Source organism: Salmo trutta, chromosome 29, assembly GCF_901001165.1.
Source record: "Salmo trutta chromosome 29, fSalTru1.1, whole genome shotgun sequence".
NCBI classification, from domain to species: Eukaryota; Metazoa; Chordata; class Actinopteri; order Salmoniformes; family Salmonidae; genus Salmo; species Salmo trutta.
This window is the reverse complement of record NC_042985.1, coordinates 5,400,158-5,425,548: the sequence shown is the minus strand read 5'-3', so window position 1 is coordinate 5,425,548 and position 25,391 is coordinate 5,400,158. Positions and strand designations below refer to the sequence as shown.

Below are 25,391 nucleotides of genomic sequence, written 5' to 3'. Positions count from 1 at the left end.
GTGGGACGGGATGGGATGAGGTGCAGTGTGATGGGGTGCAGTGGGAAGCAGTGGAGCAGTGCAGTGGTTTATAGAGAGGGCTGCAGCGAGGCCTAGTGCTAAACCACTGTGCCTGCCACATGTCTATCCAGAGAGAGAGAAGGAGCAGGATAGATGGAAGATGAGGATAGGGAGAAAGAGAAAGCAAGGGAGAGAAGGAGGAAGAGCGAGAGAGCGAGAGAGTGAGTGAGAGCGAGAGAGTGAGTGAGAGAGAGTGAGAGAGCAAGAGAGAGCGAGAGCGCGTGAGAGAGAGAGATGGGTGAGAAAGCAAAAGAGATGGAGGAGATGAGATGGGTGAACAGTAGACTGTAGAGACAGTAAAGGTGAAGAGGAGATGAGATGGGTGAACAGTAGACTGTAGAGACAGTAAAGGTGAAGAGAGAGAGGAGATGGTGAACAGTAGACTGTAGAGACAGTAAAGGTGAAGAGAGAGAGAGGAGATGAGATGGTGAACAGTAGACTGTAGAGACAGTAAAGGTGAAGAGAGAGAGGAGATGGTGAACAGTAGACTGTAGAGACAGTAAAGGTGAAGAGAGAGAGAGGAGATGAGATGGTGAACAGTAGACTGTAGAGACAGTAAAGGTGAAGAGAGAGAGAGGAGATGGGTGAACAGTAGACTGTAGAGACAGTAAAGGTGAAGAGAGAGAGGAGATGGTGAACAGTAGACTGTAGAGACAGTAAAGGTGAAGAGAGAGAGGAGATGAGATGGTGAACAGTAGACTGTAGAGACAGTAAAGGTGAAGAGGAGATGAGATGGGTGAACAGTAGACTGTAGAGACAGTAAAGGTGAAGAGAGAGAGAGGAGATGGGTGAACAGTAGACTGTAGAGACAGTAAAGGTGAAGAGAGAGAGAGGAGATGGGTGAACAGTAGACTGTAGAGACAGTAAAGGTGAAGAGAGAGAGAGGAGATGGTGAACAGTAGACTGTAGAGACAGTAAAGGTGAAGAGAGAGAGAGGGAGATGAGATGGTGAACAGTAGACTGTAGAGACAGTAAAAGGTGAAGAGAGAAGAGGGAGATGGGTGAAGCATAGACTGTAAGAGAACCAGTAAGGTGAAGAGAGAGAGAGAGAGTGAGATGGGTGAACAGTAGACTTGTAGAGACAGTAAAAGGTGAAGAGAGAGAGAGGAGATGGTGAACAGTAACTGTAGAGACAGTAAAGGTGTAAGAAGAGAAGAGAGAGGAGATGTGGTGAACAGTACCTGTAGAGCGTAAAGGTGAAGATAGAGAGAGGAGAGGAAGATTGTGAACAGTAGACTGTAGAGACAGTAAGGTGAAGATAGAGAGAGGAGATGGGTGAAGCAGTAAGACTGTAGAGACAGTAAAGGTGAAGGGAGAGAGGAGAAGGAGATGGGTTGAACAGTAGACTGGTAGAGACAGTAAAGGTGGGAAGGGAAGAGGAGAGGAGATGGGTGAAGCATTAGACCTGTAGAGACAGTAAAAGGTGAAGGAGAGAGAGAGAGAGGAATGGGTGAACAGTAGACTGTAGAGAACAGTAAAGGTAGAGACAGAGAGAGAGAGAGAGAGGAGATGGTGAACAGTAGACTGTAGAGACAGTAAAGGTGAAGAGAGAGAGAGAGAGGAGATGGTGAACAGTAGACTGTAGAGACAGTAAAGGTGAAGAGAGAGAGAGGAGATGGGTGAACAGTAGACTGTAGAGACAGTAAAGGTGAAGAGGAGATGAGATTGGTGAACAGTAGACTGTAGAGACAGTAAAGGTGAAGAGAGAGAGGAAGATGAGATGGTGAACAGTAGACTGTAGGGACAGTAAAGGTGAAGAGAGAGAGGAGATGGTGAACAGTAAGACTGTAGAGACAGTAAAGGGTGAAGAGAGAGAGGAGATGGGTGAACAGTAGACTGTAGAGACAGTAAAGGTGAAGAGAGAGAGAGAGAGGAGATGGTGAACAGTAGACTGTAGAGACAGTAAAGGTGAAGAGAGAGAGAGGAGATGGGTGAACAGTAGACTGTAGAGACAGTAAGGTGAAGAGAGAGAGAGGAGGATGGGGTGAACAGTAGACTGTAGAGACAGTAAAGGTGAAGAGAGAGAGGAGATGAGATGGTGAACAGTAGACTGTAGAGACAGTAAAGGTGAAGAGAGAGAGGAGATGAGATGGGTGAACAGTAGACTGTAGAGACAGTAAAGGTGAAGAGAGAGAGAGAGAGGAGATGGTGAACAGTAGACTGTAGAGACAGTAAAGGTGAAGAGAGAGAGGAGATGAGATGGTGAACAGTAGACTGTAGAGACAGTAAAGGTGAAGAGAGAGAGGAGATGAGATGGTGAACAGTAGACTGTAGAGACAGTAAAGGTGAAGAGAGAGAGGAGATGAGATGGTGAACAGTAGACTGTAGAGACAGTAAAGGTGAAGAGAGAGAGAGGAGATGAGATGGTGAACAGTAGACTGTAGAGACAGTAAAGGTGAAGAGAGAGAGAGAGAGGAGATGGGTGAACAGTAGACTGTAGAGACAGTAAAGGTGAAGAGAGAGAGAGAGAGGAGATGGTGAACAGTAGACTGTAGAGACAGTAAAGGTGAAGAGAGAGAGAGGAATTGTGGTGAACAGTAAGACTGTAGAGACAGTAAAGGTGAAGAGAGAGAGGAGATGAGATGGTGAACAGTAGATTGTAGAGACAGTAAAGGTGAAGAGAGAGAGAGGAGATGGGTGAACAGTAGACTGTAGAGACAGTAAAGGTGAAGAGGAGATGAGATGGGTGAACAGTAGACTGTAGAGACAGTAAAGGTGAAGAGAGAGAGAGGAGATGGTGAACAGTAGACTGTAGAGACAGTAAAGGGTGAAGAGAGAGAGAGAGGAGATGGGTGAACAGTAGACTGTAGAGACAGTAAAGGTGAAGAGAGAGAGAGGAGATGGTGAACAGTAGACTGTAGAGACAGTAAAGGTGAAGAGAGAGAGGAGATGAGATGGGTGAACAGTAGACTGTAGAGACAGTAAAGGTGAAGAGAGAGAGAGGAGATGGGTGAACAGTAGATTGTAGAGACAGTAAAGGTGAAGAGAGAGAGAGGAGATGGTGAACAGTAGACTGTAGAGACAGTAAAGGTGAAGAGAGAGAGAGGAGATGGGTGAACAGTAGACTGTAGAGACAGTAAAGGTGAAGAGAGAGAGAGGAGATGGTGAACAGTAGACTGTAGAGACAGTAAAGGTGAAGAGAGAGAGAGGAGATGTGTGAACAGTAGACTGTAGAGACAGTAAAGGTGAGAGAGAGAGGAGGAGATGGTGAACAGTAGACTGTAGAGACAGTAAAGGTGAGAGAGAGAGGAGAGAGATGGTGAACAGTAGACTGTAGAGACAGTAAAGGTGAGAGAGAGGAGATGAGATGGTGAACAGTGACTGTAGAGACAGTAAAGGTGAAGAGAGAGAGAGAGGAGATGGGTAACAGTAGACTGTAGAGACAGTAAGGTGAAGAGGAGAGAGGGATGAGATGGTGAACAGTAGACTGTAGAGACAGTAAAGGTGAAGAGAGAGAGGGATGAGGTGAACAGTAGACTGTAGAACAGTAAAGGTGAGAGAGAGAGAGGAGATGAGATGTGAACAGTAGACTGTAGCGACAGTAAAGGTGAAGAGAGAGAGGAGATGAAAGGTGAACAGTAGACTGTAGAGACAGTAAAGGTGAAGAGAGGGATGAGATGGGTGAACAGTAGACTGTAGAGACAGTAAAGGTGAAGAGAGAGAGAGAGGAGATGACTGTAGACAGTAAGTGAAGAGAGAGAGAGTGATATGGGTGAACATAGACTGTAGAGACAGTAAAGGTGAAGAGAGAGAGGAGATGAGATTGAACAGTAGACTGTAGAGACAGTAAGGTGAAGAGAGAGAGGAGATGAGAAGGTGAACAGTAGACTGTAGAGACAGTAAGGTGAAGAGAGAGAGAGATGGTGAACAGTAACTGTAGAGACAGTAAAGGTGAAGAAGAGAGGAGATGAGAAGGTGAACAGTAGACTGTAGAGACAGTAAAGGTGAAGAGAGAGGAGAAGGGTGAACAGTAGACTGTAGAGACAGTAAAGGTGAAGAGAGAGAGAGGAGATGGTGGAACAGTAGACTGTAGAGAGTCAGTAAGGTGAAGAGAGAGAGAGAGGAGATGGTGAACAGTAGACTGTAGAGACAGTAAAGGTGAAGAAGAGAGAGAGGAGATGGTGAACAGTAGACTGTAGAGACAGTAAAGGTGAAGAGAGAGGAGATGAGATGGGTGAACAGTAGACTGTAGAGACAGTAAAGGTGAAGAGAGAGAGAGAGAGGAGATGGGTGAACAGTAGACTGTGAGACAGTAAAGTGAGAGAGAGAAGAGGAGATGGTGAACAGTAGACTGCAGAGACAGTAAAGGTGAAAGAGAGAGAGAGGAGATGGGTGAACAGTAGACTGTAGAGACAGTAAAGGTGAAGAGAGAGAGGAGATGAGATGGGTGAACAGTAGACTGTAGAGACAGTAAAGGTGAAGAGAGAGAGAGAGAGGAGATGGGGGAACAGTAGACTGTAGAGACAGTAAAGGTGAAGAGAGAGAGGAGATGGGTGAACAGTAGACTGTAGAGACAGTAAAGGTGAAGAGAGAGAGAGAGATGGTGAACTGTGGACTGTAGAGACAGTAAAGGTGAAGAGAGAGAGAGAGAGGAGATGGTGAACAGTAGACTGTAGAGACAGTAAAGGTGAAGAGAGAGAGGAGATGAGATGGTGAACAGTAGACTGTAGAGACAGTAAAGGTGAAGAGAGAGAGAGATGGTGAACAGTAGACTGTAGAGACAGTAAAGGTGAAGAGAGAGAGGAGATGAGATGGTGAACAGTAGACTGTAGAGAGAGTAAAGGTGAAGAGAGAGAGAGGAGATGGGTGAACAGTAGACTGTAGAGACAGTAAAGGTGAGAGAGAGAGAGAGAGGAGATGGGTGAACAGTAGACTGTAGAGACAGTAAAGGTGAAGAGAGAGAGAGAGAGGAGATGGGTGAACAGTAGACTGTAGAGACAGTAAAGGTGAAGAGAGAGAGGAGATGAGATGGTGAACAGTAGACTGTAGAGACAGTAAAGGTGAAGAGGAGATGAGATGGGTGAACAGTAGACTGTAGAGGACAGTAAAGGTGAAGAAGAGAAGGAGGAGATGAAGATGGTGAACAGTAGACTGTAGAGACAGTAAAGGTGAAGAGAGAGAGAGAGGAGATGGTGAACAGTAGACTGTAGAGACAGTAAAGGGAGAGAGAGAGGAGATGAGATGGTGAACAGTAGACTGTAGAGACAGTAAAGGTGAAGAGAGAGGAGATGAGATGGGTGAACAGTAGACTGTAGAGACAGTAAAGGTGAAGAGAGAGGAGAGAGGAGATGTGACAGTAGACTGTAGAGACAGTAAAGGTGAAGAGAGAGAGAGATGAGATGGTGAACAGTAGACTGTAAGAACAGTAAAGGTGAGAGAGAGAGGAGATGAGATGGGTGACAGTAGACTGTAAGACAGTAAAGGTGAAGAGAGAGGAGATGAGATTGGGTGAACAGTAGACTGTAGAGACAGTAAGGTGAAGAGAGAGAGAGAAGAGGAGAGTGGGTGAACAGTAGACTGTAGAGACAGTAAAGTGAAGAGAGAGAGAGAGAGGGATGGGTGAACAGTAGACTGTAGAGACAGTAAAGGGTTAAGAGAGAGAGAGAGAGGGATGGTGAACAGTAGACTGTAGAGACAGTAAAGGGGAAGAGAGAGAGGAGGAGAGGTGAACAGTAGACTGTAGAGACAGTAAAGGTGAAGAGAGAGAGAGATGAGATGGTGAACAGTAGACTGTAGAGACAGTAAGGTGAAGAGAGAGAGAGATGGATGGTGAACATAGACTGTAGAGACAGTAAAGGTTAGAGATAGAGGAGATGAGATGGTGAACAGTAGACTGTAGAGACAGTAAAGGTGAAGAGAGAGAGGAGATGAGATGGTGAACAGTAGACTGTAGAGACAGTAAGGTGAAGAGAGAGAGAGAGAGGAGATGGTGAACAGTAGACTGTAGAGACAGTAAGGTGAGAGAGAGAGAGAGAGATGTGTGAACAGTAGACTGTAGAGACAGTAAGGTGAAGAGAGAGAGGAGATGGTGAACAGTAGACTGTAGAGACAGTAAAGGTGAAGAGAGAGAGAGAGATGTTGAACAGTATTGTAGAGACAGTAAAGGTGAAGAGAGAGAGAGGAGATGGGTGAACAGTAGTTGTATAGACAGTAAAGTGAAAGGAGATGAGATGGTTGAACAGTATGTAGAGACAGTAAAGGTGAGATAGAGAGAGGAGATGGTGAACAGTAGACTGTAGACAGTAAGGTGAAGAGAGAGAGGAGATGGGTGAACAGTAGACTGTAGACAGTAAGTTGAAGAGAGAGAGAGATGGTGAACAGTAGACTGTAGAGACAGTAAAGGTGAGAGAGCGAGGAGATGAGATGGTGAACAGTAGACTGTAGAGACAGTAAAGGTGAAGAGAGAGAGGAGATGGGTGAACAGTAGATTGTAGAGACAGTAAAGGTGAAGAGAGAGAGAGGAGATGGTGAACAGTAGACTGTAGAGACAGTAAAGGTGAAGAGAGAGAGAGAGATGGTGACCTAGATTGTAGAGCAGTAAAGGTGAAGAGAGAGAGAGATGGTGAACAGTAGACTGTAGAGACAGTAAAGGTGGAGAGGAGAGGAGATGGGTGAACAGTAGACTGTAGAGACAGTAAAGGTGAAGAGAGAGAGGAGACGAGATGGTGAACAGTAGACTGTAGAGACAGTAAAGGTGAAGAGAGAGGAGATGAGATGGGTGAACAGTAGACTGTAGAGACAGTAAAGGTGAAGAGAGAGAGAGAGAGGAGATGACTGTAGAGACAGTAAAGGTGAAGAGAGAGAGAGGAGATGAGATGTGAACAGTAGACTGTAGAGACAGTAAAGGTGAGAGAGATAGAGGAATGGTGAACAGTAGACTGTAGAGACAGTAAAGGTGAAGAGAGAGAGAGGAGATGAGATGGTGAACAGTAGACTGTAGAGACAGTAAAGGTGAAGAGAGAGAGGAGATGAGAAGGTGAACAGTAGACTGTAGAGACAGTAAAGGTGAAGAGAGAGAGATGAGATGGGAACAGTAGACTGTAGAGACAGTAAAGGTGAAGAGAGAGAGAGAGGAGATGACTGTAGAACAGTAAGGGGAAGAGAGAGAGAGGAGATGAGATGTGAACAGTAACTGTAGAGACAGTAAGGTGAAGAGAGAGGAGATGAGATGGTGAACATAGACTGTAGAGACAGTAAGTGGAAGAGAGAGGAGATGAGAAGGTGAACAGTAGACTGTAGAGACAGTAAAGGTGAAGAGAGAGAGAGGAGATGGTGAACAGTAGACTGTAGAGACAGTAAAGGTGAAGAGAGAGAGGAGATGAGAAGGTGAACAGTAGACTGTAGAGACAGTAAAGGTGAAGAGAGAGAGAGGAGATGGTGAACAGTAGACTGTAGAGACAGTAAAGGTGAAGAGAGAGAGGAGATGGTGAACAGTAGACTGTAGAGTCAGTAAAGGTGAAGAGAGAGAGAGGAGATGGTGAACAGTAGACTGTAGAGACAGTAAAGGTGAAGAGAGAGAAGAGATGGGTGAACAGTAGACTGTAGAGACAGTAAAGGTGAAGAGGAGATGAGATGGGTGAACAGTAGACTGTAGAGACAGTAAAGGTGAAGAGAGAGAGAGAGAGGAGAGGGGGTGAACAGTAGACTGTAGAGACAGTAAAGGTGAAGAGAGAGAGGAGATGGTGAACAGTAGACTGCAGAGACAGTAAAGGTGAAGAGAGAGAGAGGAGATGGGTGAACAGTAGACTGTAGAGACAGTAAAGGTGAAGAGAGAGAGAGGAGATGAGATGGTGAACAGTAGACTGTAGAGACAGTAAAGGTGAAGAGAGAGAGAGGAGATGGGGGAACAGTAGACTGTAGAGACAGTAAAGGTGAAGAGAGAGAGAGGAGATGGGTGAACAGTAGACTGTAGAGACAGTAAAGGTGAAGAGAGAGAGGAGATGGTGAACTGTGGACTGTAGAGACAGTAAAGGTGAAGAGAGAGAGAGAGAGGAGATGGTGAACAGTAGACTGTAGAGACAGTAAAGGTGAAGAGAGAGAGGAGATGAGATGGTGAACAGTAGACTGTAGAGACAGTAAAGGTGAAGAGAGAGAGGAGATGGGGAACAGTAGACTGTAGAGACAGTAAAGTGAAGAGAGAGAGGAGATGAGATGGTGAACATAGACTGTAGAGACAGTAAAGGTGAAGAAGAGAGAGGAGATGGGTGAACAGTAGACTGTAGAGACAGTAAAGGTGAAGAGAGAGAGAGAGAGGAGATGGTGAACAGTAGACTGTAGAGACAGTAAAGGTGAAGAGAGAGAGAGAGGGGATGGGTGAACAGTAGACGTAGCAACAGTAAAGGTGAAGAGAGAGGAGATGAGATGGTGAACATAGACGTAGAGACAGTAAGGTGAAGAGGAGATGAGATGGGTGAACAGTAGACTGTATAGACAGTAAAGGTGAAGAGAGAGAGAGATGAGATGGTGAACGTAGACTGTAGACAGTAAAGGTGAGAATAGAGAGAGAGGAGATGGGTGAACAGTAGACTGTAGAGACAGTAAAGGTGAAGAGAGAGAGGAGATGAGATGGTGAACAGTAGACTGTAGAGACAGTAAAGGTGAAGAGAGAGGAGATGAGATGGGTGAACAGTAGACTGTAGAGACAGTAAAGGTGAAGAGAGAGAGAGAGAGGAGATGGGTGAACAGTAGACTGTAGAGACAGTAAAGGTGAAGAGAGAGAGAGAGGAGATGGTGAACAGTAGACTGTAGAGACAGTAAAGGTGAAGAGAGAGGAGATGAGATGGTGAACAGTAGACTGTAGGACAGTAAAGGTGAAGAAGAGAGATGAGATGGTGAACAGTAACTGTAGAGACAGTAGGTTAAGAGAGAGAGAGGGATGGGTGAACAGTAGACTGTAGAGACAGTAAAGGTGAAGAGAGAGAGAGAGAGGGATGGGTGAACAGTAGACTGTAGAGACAGTAAAGGTGAAGAGAGAGAGAGAGGAGATGGGTGAACAGTAGACTGTAGAGACAGTAAAGGTGAAGAGAGAGAGAGGAGATGGGTGAACAGTAGACTGTAGAGACAGTAAAGGTGAAGAGAGAGAGAGAGATGGTGAACAGTAGACTGTAGACACAGTAAAGGTGAAGAGAGAGGAGGATGAGATGGTGACAGTAGACTGTAGAGACAGTAAGGTGAAGAGGAGATGAGATGGGTGAACAGTAGACTGTAGACAGTAAAGGTGAAGAGAAGAGAGGAGATGAGATGGTGAACAGTAGACTGTAGAGACAGTAAAGGTGAAGAGAGAGAGAGAGAGGAGATGGGTGAACAGTAGACTGTAGAGACAGTAAAGGTGAAGAGAGAGAGAGGAGATGGGTGAACAGTAGACTGTAGAGACAGTAAAGGTGAAGAGAGAGAGAGAGAGGAGATGGGTGAACAGTAGACTGTAGAGACAGTAAAGGTGAAGAGTAGATGAGATGGGTGAACAGTAGACTGTAGAGACAGTAAAGGTGAAGAGAGAGAGGAGATGAGATGGGTGAAACAGTAGACTGTAGAGACAGTAAAGGTGAAGAGAGAGAGGAGATGAGATGGTGAACAGTAGACTGTAGAGACAGTAAAGGTGAAGAGAGAGAGGAGATGAGATGGTGAACAGTAGACTGTAGAGACAGTAAAGGTGAAGAGAGAGGAGATGAGATGGTGAACAGTAGACTGTAGAGACAGTAAAGGTGAAGAGAGAGAGAGAGAGGAGATGGGTGAACAGTAGACTGTAGAGACAGTAAAGGTGAAGAGAGAGAGGAGAGGAGAGGGTGAACAGTAGACTGTAGAGACAGTAAAGGTGAAGAGAGAGGAGATGAGATGGGTGAACAGTAGACTGTAGAGACAGTAAAGGTGAAGAGAGAGAGAGAGAGGAGATGGGTGAACAGTAGACTGTAGAGACAGTAAAGGTGAAGAGAGAGAGGAGATGAGATGGTGAACAGTAGACTGTAGAGACAGTAAAGGTGAAGAGAGAGAGAGGAGGAGATGGTGAACAGTAGACTGTAGAGACAGTAAAGGGTGAAGAGAGAGAGAGAGGAGATGGGTGAACAGTAGACTGTAGAGACAGTAAAGGTGAAGAGAGAGAGGAGATGAGATGGGTGAACAGTAGACTGTAGAGACAGTAAAGGTGAAGAGAGAGAGGAGATGGTGAACAGTAGACTGTAGAGACAGTAAAGGTGAAGAGGAGATGAGATGGTGAACAGTAGACTGTAGAGACAGTAAAGGTGAAGAGAGAGAGGAGATGAGATGGTGAACAGTAGACTGTAGAGACAGTAAAGGTGAAGAGAGAGAGAGGAGATGGGTGAACAGTAGACTGTAGAGACAGTAAAGGTGAAGAGAGAGAGAGAGAGGAGATGGGTGAACAGTAGACTGTAGAGACAGTAAAGGTGAAGAGAGAGAGGAGATGAGATGGTGAACAGTAGACTGTAGAGACAGTAAAGGTGAAGAGAGAGAGGGAGATGGTGACATAGATGTAGAGACAGTAAGGTGAAGAGAGAGAGAGAGGAGATGGGTGAACAGTAGACTGTAGAGACAGTAAAGGTGAAGAGAGAGAGGAGATGAGATGGGTGAACAGTAGACTGTAGAGACAGTAAAGGTGAAGAGAGAGAGGAGATGAGATGGTGAACAGTAGACTGTAGAGACAGTAAAGGTGAAGAGAGAGAGGAGATGGTGAACAGTAGACTGTAGAGACAGTAAAGGTGAAGAGAGAGAGATGAGATGGTGAACAGTAGACTGTAGAGACAGTACCGGTGAGAGAAGAGAGGGAGGAGATGGGTGAACAGTAGACTGTAGAGACAGTAAAGGTGAAGAGAGAGAGGAGATGAGATGGTGAACAGTAGACTGTAGAGACAGTAAAGGTGAAGAGAGAGAGGGGAGGAGATGGGTGAACAGTAGACTGTAGAGACAGTAAAGGTGAAGAGAGAGAGGAGATGAGATGGTGAACAGTAGACTGTAGAGACAGTAAAGGTGAGAGAGAGAGGAGATGAGATGGTGAACAGTAGACTGTAGAGACAGTAAAGGTGAAGAGAGAGAGGAGATGGGTGAACAGTAGACTGTAGAGACAGTAAAGGTGAAGAGAGAGAGAGAGAGGAGATGGGTGAACAGTAGACTGTAGAGACAGTAAAGGTGAAGAGAGAGAGGGATGAGATGGTGACAGTAGACTGTAGAGACAGTAAAGGTGAAGAGAGAGAGGAGATGAGATGGTGAACAGTAGACTGTAGAGACAGTAAAGGTGAAGAGAGAGAGAGGAGATGGTGAACAGTAGACTGTAGAGACAGTAAGGTGAAGAGAGAGAGGAGATGAGATGGTGAACAGTAGACTGTAGAGACATTAAAGGTGAAGAGAGAGAGGAGATGGTGAACAGTAGACTGTAGAGACAGTAAAGGTGAAGAGAGAGGAGATGAGATGGTGAACAGTAACTGTAGACAGTAAAGGTGAAGAGAGGAGATGAGATGGTGAACAGTAGACTGTAGAGACAGTAAAGGTGAAGAGAGAGAGGAGATGGTGAACAGTAGACTGTAGAGACAGTAAAGGTGAAGAGAGAGAGAGAGAGGAGATGGGTGAACAGTAGACTGTAGAGACAGTAAAGGTGAAGAGAGAGAGAGATGAGATGGTGAACAGTAGACTGTAGAGACAGTAAAGGTGAAGAGAGAGAGGAGATGGTGAACAGTAGACTGTAGAGACAGTAAAGGTGAAGAGAGAGAGAGGAGATGAGATGGTGAACAGTAGACTGTAGAGACAGTAAAGGTGAAGAGAGAGAGAGGAGATGGTGAACAGTAGACTGCAGAGACAGTAAAGGTGAAGAGAGAGAGAGGAGATGGGTGAACAGTAGACTGTAGAGACAGTAAAGGTGAAGAGAGAGAGAGGAGATGAGATGGTGAACAGTAGACTTTAGAGACAGTAAAGGTGAAGAGAGAGAGAGAGAGGAGATGGGTGAACAGTAGACTGTAGAGACAGTAAAGGTGAAGAGAGAGAGGAGATGAGATGGGTGACAGTAGACTGTAGAGACAGTTAAAGGTGAAGAGAGAGAGAGGAGATGAGATGGTGAACGTAGACTGTAGAGACAGTAAGGTGAAAGATAGAGAGGAGATGGTGAACAGTAGACTGTAGAGACAGTAAAGGTGAGAGAGAGGAGATGAGATGGTGAACAGTAGACTGTAGAGACAGTAAAGGTGAAGAGAGGAGGAGATAGTGTGAACATAGACTGTAGAGACAGTAAGTGAAGAGAGAGAGGAGATGAGATGGTGAACAGTAGACTGTAGAGACAGTATAAGAAGAGAGGAGATGAGATGGTGAACAGTACTGTAGAGACAGTAAAGGTGAAGAGAGAGAGGAGATGGGTGAACAGTAGACTGTAGAGACAGTAAAGGTGAAGAGAGAGAGAGAGGAGATGGTGAACAGTAGACTGTAGAGACAGTAAAGGTGAAGAGAGAGAGGGAGATGAGATGGTGAACAGTAACTGTAGAGACAGTAAAGGTGAAGAGGAGAGAGAGAGAGATGGTGAACAGTAGACTGTAGAGACAGTAAAGGTTAAGAGAGAGAGGAGATGAGATGTGAACAGTAGACTGTAGACAGTAAGGTGAAGAGAGAAGGGATGAATGTGAACAGTAGACTGTAGAGACAGTAAAGGTGAAGAAGGAGAGGAGATGGGTGAACATAGACTGTAGAGACAGAAAGGTGAAGAGAGAGAGAGAGGAGATGGGTGAACAGTAGACTGTAGAGACAGTAAAGGTGAAGAGAGAGAGGAGATGAGATGGTGAACAGTAGACTGTAGAGACAGTAAAGGTGAAGAGAGAGAGGAGATGGGTGAACAGTAGACTGTAGAGACAGTAAAGGTGAGAGAGAGAGGAGATGGGTGAACATAGACTGTAGAGACAGTAAAGGAAGAGAAGAGAGAGGAATGGTGACAGTTAGACTGTAGAGACAGTAAAGGTGAAAGAGAGAGAGGAGATGAATGTGACAGTAGACTGTAGAGACAGTAAAGGTGAAGAGAGGAGGAGATGGTGAACAGTAGACTGTAGAGCAGTAAGGTGAAGAGAGAGATGAGATGGTGAACAGTAGACTGTAGAGACAGTAAGTGAGAGAGAGAGAGGGAGGAGATGGGTGAACAGTAGACTGTAGATACAGTAAAGGTGAAGAGAGCGAGGAGATGAGATGGTGACAGTAGACTGTAAGACATAAGGTGAAGAGAGAGAGGGTGAATGGTGAACAGTAGACTGTAGAGACGTAAAGGTGAAGAGAGAGAGTAGATGAGATGGTGAACAGTAGACTGTAAGACAGTAAAGGTGAAGAGAGAGGAGATGAGATGGTGAACAGTAGACTGTAGACAGAAAGGTGAAGAGGAGAGAGAATGGTGAACAGTAGACTGTAGAGACAGTAAGGTGAAGAGAGAGAGAGAGAGATGGGTGAACAGTAGACTGTAGAGACAGTAAAGGTGAAGAGAGAGAGATGAGATGGTGAACAGTAGACTGTAGAGACAGTAAAGGTGAAGAGAGAGGAGATGAGATTGGTGAACAGTAGACTGTAGAGACAGTAAAGGTGAGAGAGAGAGGAGATGGTGAACAGTAGACTGTAGAGACAGTAAAGGTGAAGATAGAGAGATGAGATTGAACAGTAGACTGTAGAACGTAAAGGTGAAGAGAGAGAGAGGGAGGAGATGGGTGAACAGTAGCTGTAGACAGTAAAGGTGAAGAGATAGAGGAGATGAGATGTGAACAGTAGACTGTAAGACAGTAAAGGTGAAGAGAGAGAGGGGAGGAGATGGGTGAACAGTAGACTGTAGAGACAGTAAAGGTGAAGAGAGAGAGGAGATGAGATGGTGAACAGTAGACTGTAGAGACAGTAAAGGAAGAGAGAGAGGAGATGAGATGGTGAACAGTAGACTGTAGAGACAGTAAAGGTGAAGAGAGAGAGGAGATGGGTGAACAGTAGACTGTAGAGACAGTAAAGGTGAAGAGAGAGAGAGAGAGGAGATGGTGAACAGTAGACTGTAGAGACAGTAAAGGTGAAGAGAGAGAGGAGATGAGATGGTGAACAGTAGACTGTAGAGACAGTAAAGGTGAAGAGAGAGAGGAGATGACAGTAAAGGTGAAGAGAGAGAGAGGAGATGGTGAACAGTAGACTGTAGAGACAGTAAGGTGAAGAGAGAGGAGATGAGATGGTGAACAGTAGACTGTAGAGACAGTAAAGGTGAAGAGAGAGAGAGGAGATGAGATGGTGAACAGTAGACTGTAGAGACAGTAAAGGTGAAGAGAGAGAGAGGAGATGGTGAACAGTAGACTGTAGAGACAGTAAAGGTGAAGAGAGAGAGGAGATGAGATGGTGAACAGTAGACTGTAGAGACATTAAAGGTGAAGAGAGAGGAGATGAGATGGTGAACAGTAGACTGTAGAGACAGTAAAGGTGAAGAGAGAGAGGAGATGAGATGGTGAACAGTAGACTGTAGAGACAGTAAAGGTGAAGAGAGAGAGGAGATGGGTGAACAGTAGACTGTAGAGACAGTAAAGGTGAAGAGAGAGAGAGAGGATGGGTGAACAGTAGACTGTAGAGACAGTAAAGGTGAAGAGAGAGAGGAGAGGAGATGGGTGAACAGTAGACTGTAGAGACAGTAAAGGTGAAGAGAGAGAGGAGATGAGATGGTGAACAGTAGACTGTAGAGACAGTAAAGGTGAAGAGAGAGAGAGAGAGGAGATGGTGAACAGTAGACTGTAGAGACAGTAAAGGTGAAGAGAGAGGATGAGATGGTGAACAGTAGACTGTAGAGACAGTAAGGTGAAGAGAGAGATAGGATATGGGTAACAGTAGACTGTCAGACTAAGGTGAAGAGAGAGAGGAGATGGGTGAACATAGACTGTAGACAGTAAGGTGAAGAGAGAGAGGAGATAGATGGTGAACAGTAGACTGTAGAGACAGTAAAGGTTGAAGAGAGAGAGAGAGAGGATGGTGAACAGTAGACTGTAAGACAGTAAAGGTGAGAGAGAGGAGAGATATGGTGAACAGTCTACTGTAGAGACAGTAAAGGTGAAGAGAGAGAGGAGATGAGATGGTGAACAGTAGACTGTAGAGACAGTAAGGTGAAGAGAGAGAGGAGATGGTGAACAGACTGTAGAGACAGTAAGGTGAAGAGAGAGGAGATGAGATGGTGAACAGTAGACTGTAGAGACAGTAAAGGTGAAGAGAGAGGAGATGAGATGGTGAACAGTAGACTGTAGAGACAGTAAAGGTGAAGAGAGAGAGGAGATGAGATGGTGAACAGTAGACTGTAGAGACAGTAAAGGTGAAGAGAGAGGAGATGAGATGGTGAACAGTAGACTGTAGAGACAGTAAGGTGAGAGAGAGAGGAGATGAGATGGTGAACAGTAGACTGTAGAGACAGTAAAGGTGAAGAGAGAGAGAGAGATGGTGAACAGTAGACTGTAGAGACAGTAAAGGTGAAGAGAGAGAGGAGAGGAGATGGGTGAACAGTAGACTGTAGAGACAGTAAAGGTGAAGAGAGAGAGGAGATGAGATGGTGAACAGTAGACTGTAGAGACAGTAAAGGTGAAGAGAGAGAGAGATGAGATGGGTGAACAGTAGACTGTAGAGACAGTAAAGGTGAAGAGAGAGGGAGATGAGATGGTGAACAGTAGACTGTAGAGACAGTAAAGGTGAAGAGAGAGAGGAGATGAGAGGGTGAACAGTAGACTGTAGAGACAGTAAAGGTGAAGAGAGAGAGGAGAGGAGATGGGTGAACAGTAGACTGTAGAGACAGTAAAGGTGAAGAGAGAGAGAGAGAGAGATGGTGAACAGTAGACTGTAGAGACAGTAAAGGTGAAGAGAGAGAGAGAGATGAGATGGTGAACAGTAGACTGTAGAGAGTAAAGGTGAAGAGAAGGAGATGATATGGTGAACAGTAGACTGTAGAGAGTAAAGGTTAAGAGAGAGGGAATGGGTGAACAGTAGACTGTAGAGACAGTAAAGGTGAAGAGAGAGAGAGAGAGGAGATGGTGAACAGTAGACTGTAGAGACAGTAAAGGTGAAGAGAGAGAGAGAGAGGAGATGACTGTAGAGACAGTAAAGGTGAAGAGAGAGAGAGGAGATGAGATGGGTGAACAGTAGACTGTAGAGACAGTAAAGGTGAAGAGAGAGAGAGAGATGAGATGGTGAACAGTAGACTGTAGAGACAGTAAAGGTGAAGAGAGAGAGGAGATGAGATGGTGAACAGTAGACTGTAGAGACAGTAAAGGTGAAGAGAGAGAGAGAGAGATGGGTGAACAGTAGACTGTAGAGGACAGTCAAGGAAGAGAGAGGAGGAGGAGATGGGTGAACAGTAGACTGTAGAGACAGTAAAGGTGAAGAGAGAGGAGATGAGATGGTGAACAGTAGACTGTAGAGACAGTAAAGGTGAAGAGAGAGGAGATGAGATGGTGAACAGTAGACTGTAGATACAGTAAGGTGAAGAGAGAGAGATGGTGAACAGTAACTGTAAGACAGTAAAGGTGAGAGAGGAGAGAGGAGATGGGTGAACAGTAGACTGTAAGCAGTAAAGGTGAAGAGAGAGAGGATATAGATGGGTGAACAGTAGACTGTAGAGACAGTAAAGGTGAAGAGAGAGAGGAGATGAGATGGTGAACAGTAGACTGTAGAGACAGTAAAGGTGAAGAGAGAGAGGAGATGGTGAACAGTAGACTGTAGAGACAGTAAAGGTGAAGAGAGAGAGATGAGATGGTGAACATAGACTGTAGACACGTAAAGGTGAAGAGAGAGAGAGGGAGGAGATGGGTGAACAGTAGACTGTAGAGACAGTAAAGGTGAGAGAGAAGGAGATGATGGGAACAGTAGACTGTAGAGACAGTAAAGGTGAAGAGAGAGAGGGGGAGATGGGTGAACAGTAGACTGTAAGACAGTAAAGGTGAAGAGAGAGAGATGATGGTGAACAGTAGACTGTAGAGACGTAAAGGTGAAGAGAGAGAGGAGATGAGATGGTGAACAGTAGACTGTAAGACAGTAAGGTAAGAGAGAGAGAGATGGTGAACAGTAGACTGTAGAGACAGTAAGGTGAAGAGAGAGAGAGAGGATGGTGAACAGTAGACTGTAGAGACAGTAAAGGTGAGAGAGAGAGGAATGAATGGTGAACAGTAGACTGTAGAGACAGTAAAGGTGAAGAGAGAGAGGAGATGAGATGGTGAACAGTAGACTGTAGAGACAGTAAAGGTGAAGAGAGAAGAGGGGTGAACAGTAGACTGTAGAGACAGTAAAGGTGAAGAGAGAGAGAATGAGATGGTGAACAGTAGACTGTAGAGACATTAAGTGAAGAGAGAGGAGATGAATGGTGAACAGTAGACTGTAGAGACAGTAAGGTGAAGAGAGAGAGGAATGAGATGGTGAACATAGACTGTAGAGACAGTAAAGGTGAAGAGAGGAGATGAGATTGAACAGTAGACTGTAGAGACAGTAAAGGTGAAGAGAGAGGAGGATGGGTGAACATAGCTGTAGAGACAGTAAAGGTGAAGAGAGAGAGAGAGAGGGATGGGTGAACAGTAGACTGTAGAACAGTAAAGGTGAAGAGAGAGAGGAGAATGGTGAACAGTAGACGTAGAGACAGTAAAGGTGAAGAGAGAGAGAGAGAGGAGATGGTGACAGTAGACTGTAGAGACAGTAAAGGTGAAGAGAGAGGAGATGATGGTGAACAGTAACTGTAGAGACAGTAAAGGTGAAGAGAGAGAGAGGAGATGGTGACAGTAACTGCAGAGACAGTAAGTGAAGAGAGAGAGAGAGATGGGTGAACAGTAGACTGTATAGACAGTAAAGGTGAAGAGAGAGAGGAGATGGATGGTGAACAGTAGACTGTAAGACAGTAAAGGTGAGAGAGAGGAGAGAGAGGAAGTGGGAAACAGTAGACTGTATGAGACAGTCAAGTGTGTGCAGAGAGAGAGGCAGATGAGATGGTGAACAGTAGACTGTAGAGAACAGTACAGGTGATGAAGAGAGAGAGAGGAGATGAGATGGTGCAACAGTAGAACTGTCGAGACTAGTAAAGGTGAAGAGGAGCAGAGGAGGAGTGGTGAACGAGTAGACTGTAGAGACAGTAAAGGGTGAAGAGCGAGAGGAGATGAGATGGTGACCAGTAGACTGTCGAGACATGTAAAGGTGAAGAGAGAGGAGGATGTCATGGTGAACAGTAGACTGTAGAAGACAGTAAAGGAATGAGAGAGAGAGGATAGGAGATGAGATTGGTGAACAGTAGACTGTAGAGACAGGAAAGGTGAACAGAGAGAGGTAGATGAGATTGGGAACAGTAGGACTGTAGAGACATTAAAGGTGAATGAGGAGAGAGAGGAGATGGGTGACACAGTAGACTGTAGAGACAGTAAAGGTGAAGAGAGAGAGGAGAGTGAGATGGGTGACAGTAGACTGTAGAGACAGTAAAGGTGAAGAGAGAGAGGAGATGAGATGGTGAACAGTAGACTGTAGAGACAGTAAAGGTGAAGAGAGAGAGAGAGAGGAGATGGTGAACAGTAGACTGTAGAGACAGTAAAGGTGAAGAGAGAGAGGAGATGAGATGGTGAACAGTAGACTGTAGAGACAGTAAAGGTGAAGAGAGAGAGAGGAGATGGGTGAACAGTAGACTGCAGAGACAGTAAAGGTGAAGAGAGAGAGAGGGAGATGGGTGAACAGTAGACTGTAGAGACAGTAAAGGTGAAGAGAGAGAGAGGAGATGAGATGGTGAACAGTAGACTGTAGAGACAGTAAAGGTGAAGAGAGAGAGAGAGAGGAGATGGGTGAACAGTAGACTGTAGAGACAGTAAAGGTGAAGAGAGAGAGGAGATGAGATGGTGAACAGTAGACTGTAGAGACAGTAAAGGTGAAGAGAGAGAGGAGATGGTGAACAGTAGACTGTAGAGTCAGTAAAGGTGAAGAGAGAGAGAGAGAGGAGATGGTGAACAGTAGACTGTAGAGACAGTAAAGGTGAAGAGAGAGAGAGAGAGGAGATGGGTGAACAGTAGACTGTAGAGACAGTAAAGGTGAAGAGAGAGAGAGAGAGGAGATGGTGAACAGTAGACTGTAGAGACAGTAAAGGTGAAGAGAGAGGAGATGAGTGACAGAGAGAGGATGAGGGACAGAGAGAGGATGAGGGACAGAGAGAGGATGAGGGACAGAGAGAGGATGAGGGACAGAGAGAGGATGAGGGACAGAGAGAGGATGAAGGACAGAGAGAAGATGAATGACAGAGAGAGGATGAAGGGCAGAGAGAGGATGAAGGTCAGAGAGAGGATGAGGGACAGAGAGAGGATGAAGGACAGAGAGAGGATGAAGGACAGATAGAGGACAGGGAGAGGATGAATGACAGAGAGAGGATGAAGGGCAGAGAGAGGATGAAGGGCAGAGAGAGGATGAAGGGCAGAGAGAGGATGAAGGGCAGAGAGAGGATGAAGGGCAGAGAGAGGATGAAGGGCAGAGAGAGGATGAATGACAGAGAGAGGATCAGGGGGAGGAGTCTATAGATCTACCCAAACCAAACACCTCTGTGACCAATCCTTTAGATCGTCAATTCCTCCCTCACCTAGGTAGGCGCCATGGTTCTTCAGCTCCTCTGGGAATTCATGTGAGTAGGAGGACTTGGGTGGAACCACCTTCCCCTGTCGTGTCTCCTTCAGGACGGCTCCATTCCAGTCGTAGGCCCCCGGTGCCCCCACCAGGATCCCATCCTTTAGGGACAGTTTGGAGACAGGCACTTAGTGTGAACATAAAAACATATTGACATCGTGTGTGTGTGTGTGTGTGTGTGTGTGTGTGTGTGTGTGTGTGTGTGTGTGTGTGTGTGTGTGTGTGTGTGTGTGTGTGTGTGTGTGTGTGTGTGTGTGTGTGTGTGTGTGTGTGTGTGTGTGCGCGTGCATGTATTGCCATTGGTTCAGCAGGCAATGATGGTAAAATGGAGAAGGTGATGAGTACACAGGTTGATGATGATGATGATAAATAAATCCTTTCTCTCTAAATGAAATCATCCTTCCTCCCAGGCTACAATCCCCAGCCTCCCTCTAGTCCCCAGACTCCAGCAAGGATTTTTTTGCAGAAACTTTAAGAGTTTGATGACCGTTCACGAGTTCTGCCAACAATAGCTTAATAAACAATAAATCAGTCAAAACGTTAGTCTGCCTACCCACACAAACACGTGTTCCATCACCTGTATGCACCTGTATGCACCACACAAACACGTGTTCCATCACCTGTATGCACCACACAAACACGTGTTCCATCACCTGTATGCACCACACAAACACGTGTTCCATCACCTGTATGCACCACACAAACACGTGTTCCATCACCTGTATGCACCACACAAACACGTGTTCCATCACCTGTATGCACCACACAAACACGTGTTCCATCACCTGTATGCACCACACAAACACGTGTTCCATCACCTGTATGCACCACACAAACACGTGTTCCATCACCTGTATGCACCACACAAACACGTGTTCCATCACCTGTATGCACCACACAAACACGTGTTCCATCACCTGTATGCACCACACAAAGTAATATGAAAGAATGTTGATGAAAAACGTTACAGGTTCATCATTATAATACGTTATAGTAGGGGCATTTTTGGGTCTGGGTCATCAAAAAAGGACAAAACACTGTCACCTGTAACCAACCAGTAACCAACCAGTAACCAACCAGTAACCAACCAGTAACCAACCAGTAACCAGTAACCACACGGGAGAAGAAGATAGCATATGGGCTGACGATGGACATTTGTTCATCCTACTTTGAGTACATGTCAGTTTTATAATTACAGTGTTCCCCGAGGCTAATTTAGTCCCTCCTCTGCCACGCATAATATGCAGACGGAACATTTTCCAACGGTTAGCTACCAGTTAGCATACAACTGACGGAACACTCTTGGACTACTTCTCGCCCACTTCCTGGGACATGGAATCATCTAGCTCACTGAGTGACTGATTCACAGACTGACCCTACGTCAGTTTCTGACAGCTGTGGGGTGCTAGACTCTGTGGGTATCTGTTTTGGTGGTGGTGCACACTGTTTCCATGGTGATGTAGCTCCAAATAATCCCCACTATACACCTCTTCAGGCTTGTTGAGATCTGAATATCTACAATAAAGACTACCTGGAACATGTCCATTCTCATCGTCCAACCTGCGGCCAATTACACACAACTGGGTGTGTAACAATGCCTTATATCTGGGAATCCCTTTTCAACATTATTACTCTGAGTTGGAGGAAGCCATAGCAATAAACAAACATATAGATCTCTGGCTAGCTGGACTGCATTGGAGAATAGGATGTCTGGGTATGTAGGACTTGAGCAGAATCAAGCTGGCACACTCCACATTCAACAAAACCATCTGGTCTTTTGGGACAGTTTTCTCCTTCATTAAAGCTCTCGAAGTCTTTCCAATAAGTTATCCTACTCTCAACACTCGGGTTGCGTTTGTTGAGAAAGTGCTATCCCTGGAATCCAGCCTTCTGGAGTACGGAATTTCCAGCCATCCCTGTCACCCAGCTGCAGTTTCTCTATTTATTGTTTTAAGAAAAAGGGATATATTTATTGTTCCCTAGTCAGGTTGTGCTTCAACTGTGGCGTGGAACTGGAAAATCAAAGCTATTGCATCAGCAAACCTGAATCTGGGACGCAGATGGAGAGAGTAAAAAGAAAGAAAAAAATGAAGACTGGTACATGGGGGAGGATGGTGATGTCAGCTACAGTAGAGAACAGGAAGACTGGTACATGGGGGAGGATGGTGATGTCAGCTACAGTAGAGAACAGGAAGACTGGTACATGCGGGAGGATGGTGATGTCAGCTACAGTAGAGAACAGGAAGACTGGTACATGGGGGAGGATGGGGATGTCAGCTACAGTAGAGAACAGGAAGACTGGTACATGGGGGAGGATGGTGATGTCAGCTACAGTAGAGAACAGGAAGACTGGTACATGCGGGAGGATGGTGATGTCAGCTACAGTAGAGAACAGGAAGACTGGTACATGGGGGAGGATGGTGATGTCAGCTACAGTAGAGAACAGGAAGACTGGTACATGGGGGAGGATGGTGATGTCAGCTACAGTAGAGAACAGGAAGACTGGTACATGGGGGAGGATGGTGATGTCAGCTACAGTAGAGAACAGGAAGACTGGTACATGGGGGAGGATGGTGATGTCAGCTACAGTAGAGAACAGGAAGACTGGTACATGGGGGAGGATGGTGATGTCAGCTACAGTAGAGAACAGGAAGACTGGTACATGGGGGAGGATGGTGATGTCAGCTACAGTAGAGAACAGGAAGACTGGTACATGGGGGAGGATGGTGATGTCAGCTACAGTAGAGAACAGGAAGACTGGTACATGGGGGAGGATGGTGATGTCAGCTACAGTAGAGAACAGGAAGACTGGTACATGGGGGAGGATGGTGATGTCAGCTACAGTAGAGAACAGGAAGACTGGTACATGGGGGAGGATGGTGATGTCAGCTACAGTAGAAAACAGGAAGACTGGTACATGGGGGAGGATGGTGATGAAGCTACAGTAGAGAACAGGAAGACTGGTACATGGGGGAGGATGGTGATGTCAGCTACAGTAGAGAACAGGAAGACTGGTACATGGGGGAGGATGGTGATGTCAGCTACAGTAGAGAACAGGAAGACTGGTACATGGGGGAGGATGGTGATGTCAGCTACAGTAGAGAACAGGAAGACTGGTACATGGGGGAGGATGGTGATGTCAGCTACAGTAGAGAACAGGAAGACTGGTACATGGGGGAGGATGGTGATGTCAGCTACAGTAGAGAACAGGAAGACTGGTACATGGGGGAGGATGGTGATGTCAGCTACAGTAGAGAACAGGAAGACTGGTACATGGGGGAGGATGGTGATGTCAGCTACAGTAGAGAACAGGAAGACTGGTACATGGGGGAGGATGGTGATGTCAGCTACAGTAGAGAACAGGAAGACTGGTACATGGGGGAGGATGGGGATGTCAGCTACAGTAGAGAACAGGAAGACTGGTACATGGGGGAGGATGGTGATGTCAGCTACAGTAGAGAACAGGAAGACTGGTACATGGGGGAGGATGGTGATGTCAGCTACAGTAGAGAACAGGAAGACTGGTACATGGGGGAGGATGGTGATGTCAGCTACAGTAGAGAACAGGAAGACTGGTACATGGGGGAGGATGGTGATGTCAGCTACAGTAGAGAACAGGAAGACTGGTACATGGGGGAGGATGGTGATGTCAGCTACAGTAGAGAACAGGAAGACTGGTACATGGGGGAGGATGGTGATGTCAGCTACAGTAGAAAACAGGAAGACTGGTACATGGGGGAGGATGGTGATGTCAGCTACAGTACAAAACAGGAAGACTGGTACATGGGGGACGATGGTGATGTCAGCTACAGTAGAAAACAGGAAGACTGGTACATGCGGGAGGATGGTGATGAAGCTACAGTAGAAAACAAGAGTTGGACAGAGACTTGTGGATACCTCTCCAGCTGTGTCAAGCCCAAAGCCAACACACTGCCCCTATCAGGTCTGAATGCAACCAAAACTTCCAGAAAAAACACCCCAACATCTTTTAAGGGGCGGCAGGTAGCCTAGTGGTTAGAGTGTTGGACTAGTAACCAAAAGGTTGCAAGATCGGATCCCGAGTTGACAAGGTAAAAATCTGTCATTCTGCCCCTAGTTACATAAAGGTAAAATAAAAACTCTCTGGTGAGATGTTCTTTCAGGCTTCCCTGCTACGATTTGACCCCCTGGGGACTTCAGAGTGTCTTATTGCCACCTCTGGAAGGTCAAAGTGGAACAATGACTGTCGTCAGTGAGGGGCTCCTTAATCAGAATGACCTCAGCATCACAGCATGCCCCCCAGGAACCTGGAGAGTGAGGGAGGGGAGGGATGGGATGGGATGGGGGGGTGGAAACCTGTCAGGAGTAGGAGAAAGCGCTGTGCGTGTGGTGGGGCTGGGGGTATACCGGCAGCAGTGGTGAGACTCACCTCCACGAAGTGTGAAGAGAAGCCAGCCTGGGACATCTGGAGCCCAAAGGCCGTCCCGTTTTTACTGGTCCCTGTAGACGAAGACCAGGTGAGTTCAGCAGGAGGAATTATTTTCTTTGAGTACAGGAAAAGGAAATGAGTTGGGTCTAGTTTGTGGTTTACAGATGGTTGTTTTACAGAGTTACATGGAATACCTTCCAAACTGAAGATCCTATCCCCAAGCGCGTCCACAATGTCCTTCAAGGCAGACTCATCAGTCACCTTGAAGAAGTGCTTATCATCAGGGTCACTGGCGATGTACTTGATTTCATTCAGGAATGCCTCTGGGTTGATTCCACGCCGGTTGTAGTAGCCAAGCACCTGGTGACAATCAGGCAGAGACATCAATCACCAGACTTTGCTGTAGAGTGCCCTACTATAGAGCCATCTCACTTATGAACTGTGACTCAACAATCCTGTTGCCCACACACACCAAAAGGGAAACTGGCACACTTTAGATAGACTTAGAAGTTTAACCAGAGAAGGGTGGTTCCAACTTCCAATCCTTTGGTGGACCGTGTCCCTGTTGCCTGCTGTCACAAATTCCAGCTGTCAGCAACCAAATGAACTCAGCACCTCCCTTCTCTTCTTAGATGCCCATGGCCTGGTTTGACTGGGCCCCTCACCTCATAATCTATGGGCTGAATAAGCTCAGGAGAACCCCACGCCAAAGCGGTGTCAACCAAAGTGTTCTGTGGGCTTGGAAAGATCATTCACACCTTCAACCACTTGGCTGGCTGTGTATATACGTTTTGAGAGGGCACTAAACCGTTTAGGCTCTGTCTAATACCCTGACTTCACCGCTCACGTCGGGTGCACAAGCGTTGCAAAATAAATTTATAAATCTATGTTATTCAATTATTGCACCCACACTGCTCACGCGCGCCAACGAGCATCTGCGTTGCCAAGGGCTAAAATAGAAGTCCTTTCTATTTCTGACGCAGATCGCGCTGCAAGTCCTGCCTCTCCCATCTCCTCATTGGTTTATAGAAGCAGGTACCCATGTGCCATCTCCTCATTGGTTATACCCACGTGGGTGACTGAAAGACGAACAAGGTCAGTGGCGGTAATGTCAATCTCAATATAAAGTCCAGAGAAGAAAAAGCCTAGAAGGAGGAGAGATGACTAGAAACAATTCGGTTGACTGTTTTATGTGTGGATTAATTGTCGGAGTAGAGGACCTTGTGCATTTCAGGTAAAATAACAACTCAATGTTTATATCGCAGGACAAATTAGCTAGCAACAACAAGTTAGCTAAATAGGACAAATTATCTAGCAAGTGCAAGCT

The 25,391-nt window shown here is 46.0% G+C and overlaps 1 protein-coding gene across 1 annotated transcript in view; it reads right to left on the bottom strand.

The window, feature by feature from the left end:
* The window catches only part of itga11a (integrin, alpha 11a), a 110,709-nt gene that overhangs the window by 39,327 nt on the left and 45,991 nt on the right, over positions 1-25,391 (bottom strand). Inside the window, exons 9-11 of the mRNA XM_029720635.1 lie at positions 24,259-24,424; positions 24,065-24,135; positions 19,613-19,757 (exon numbers count right to left, since the gene is read on the bottom strand). Coding sequence (XP_029576495.1) covers positions 19,613-19,757; positions 24,065-24,135; positions 24,259-24,424 — 382 coding nt within the window. The remainder of the gene's footprint in view (positions 1-19,612; positions 19,758-24,064; positions 24,136-24,258; positions 24,425-25,391) is intronic.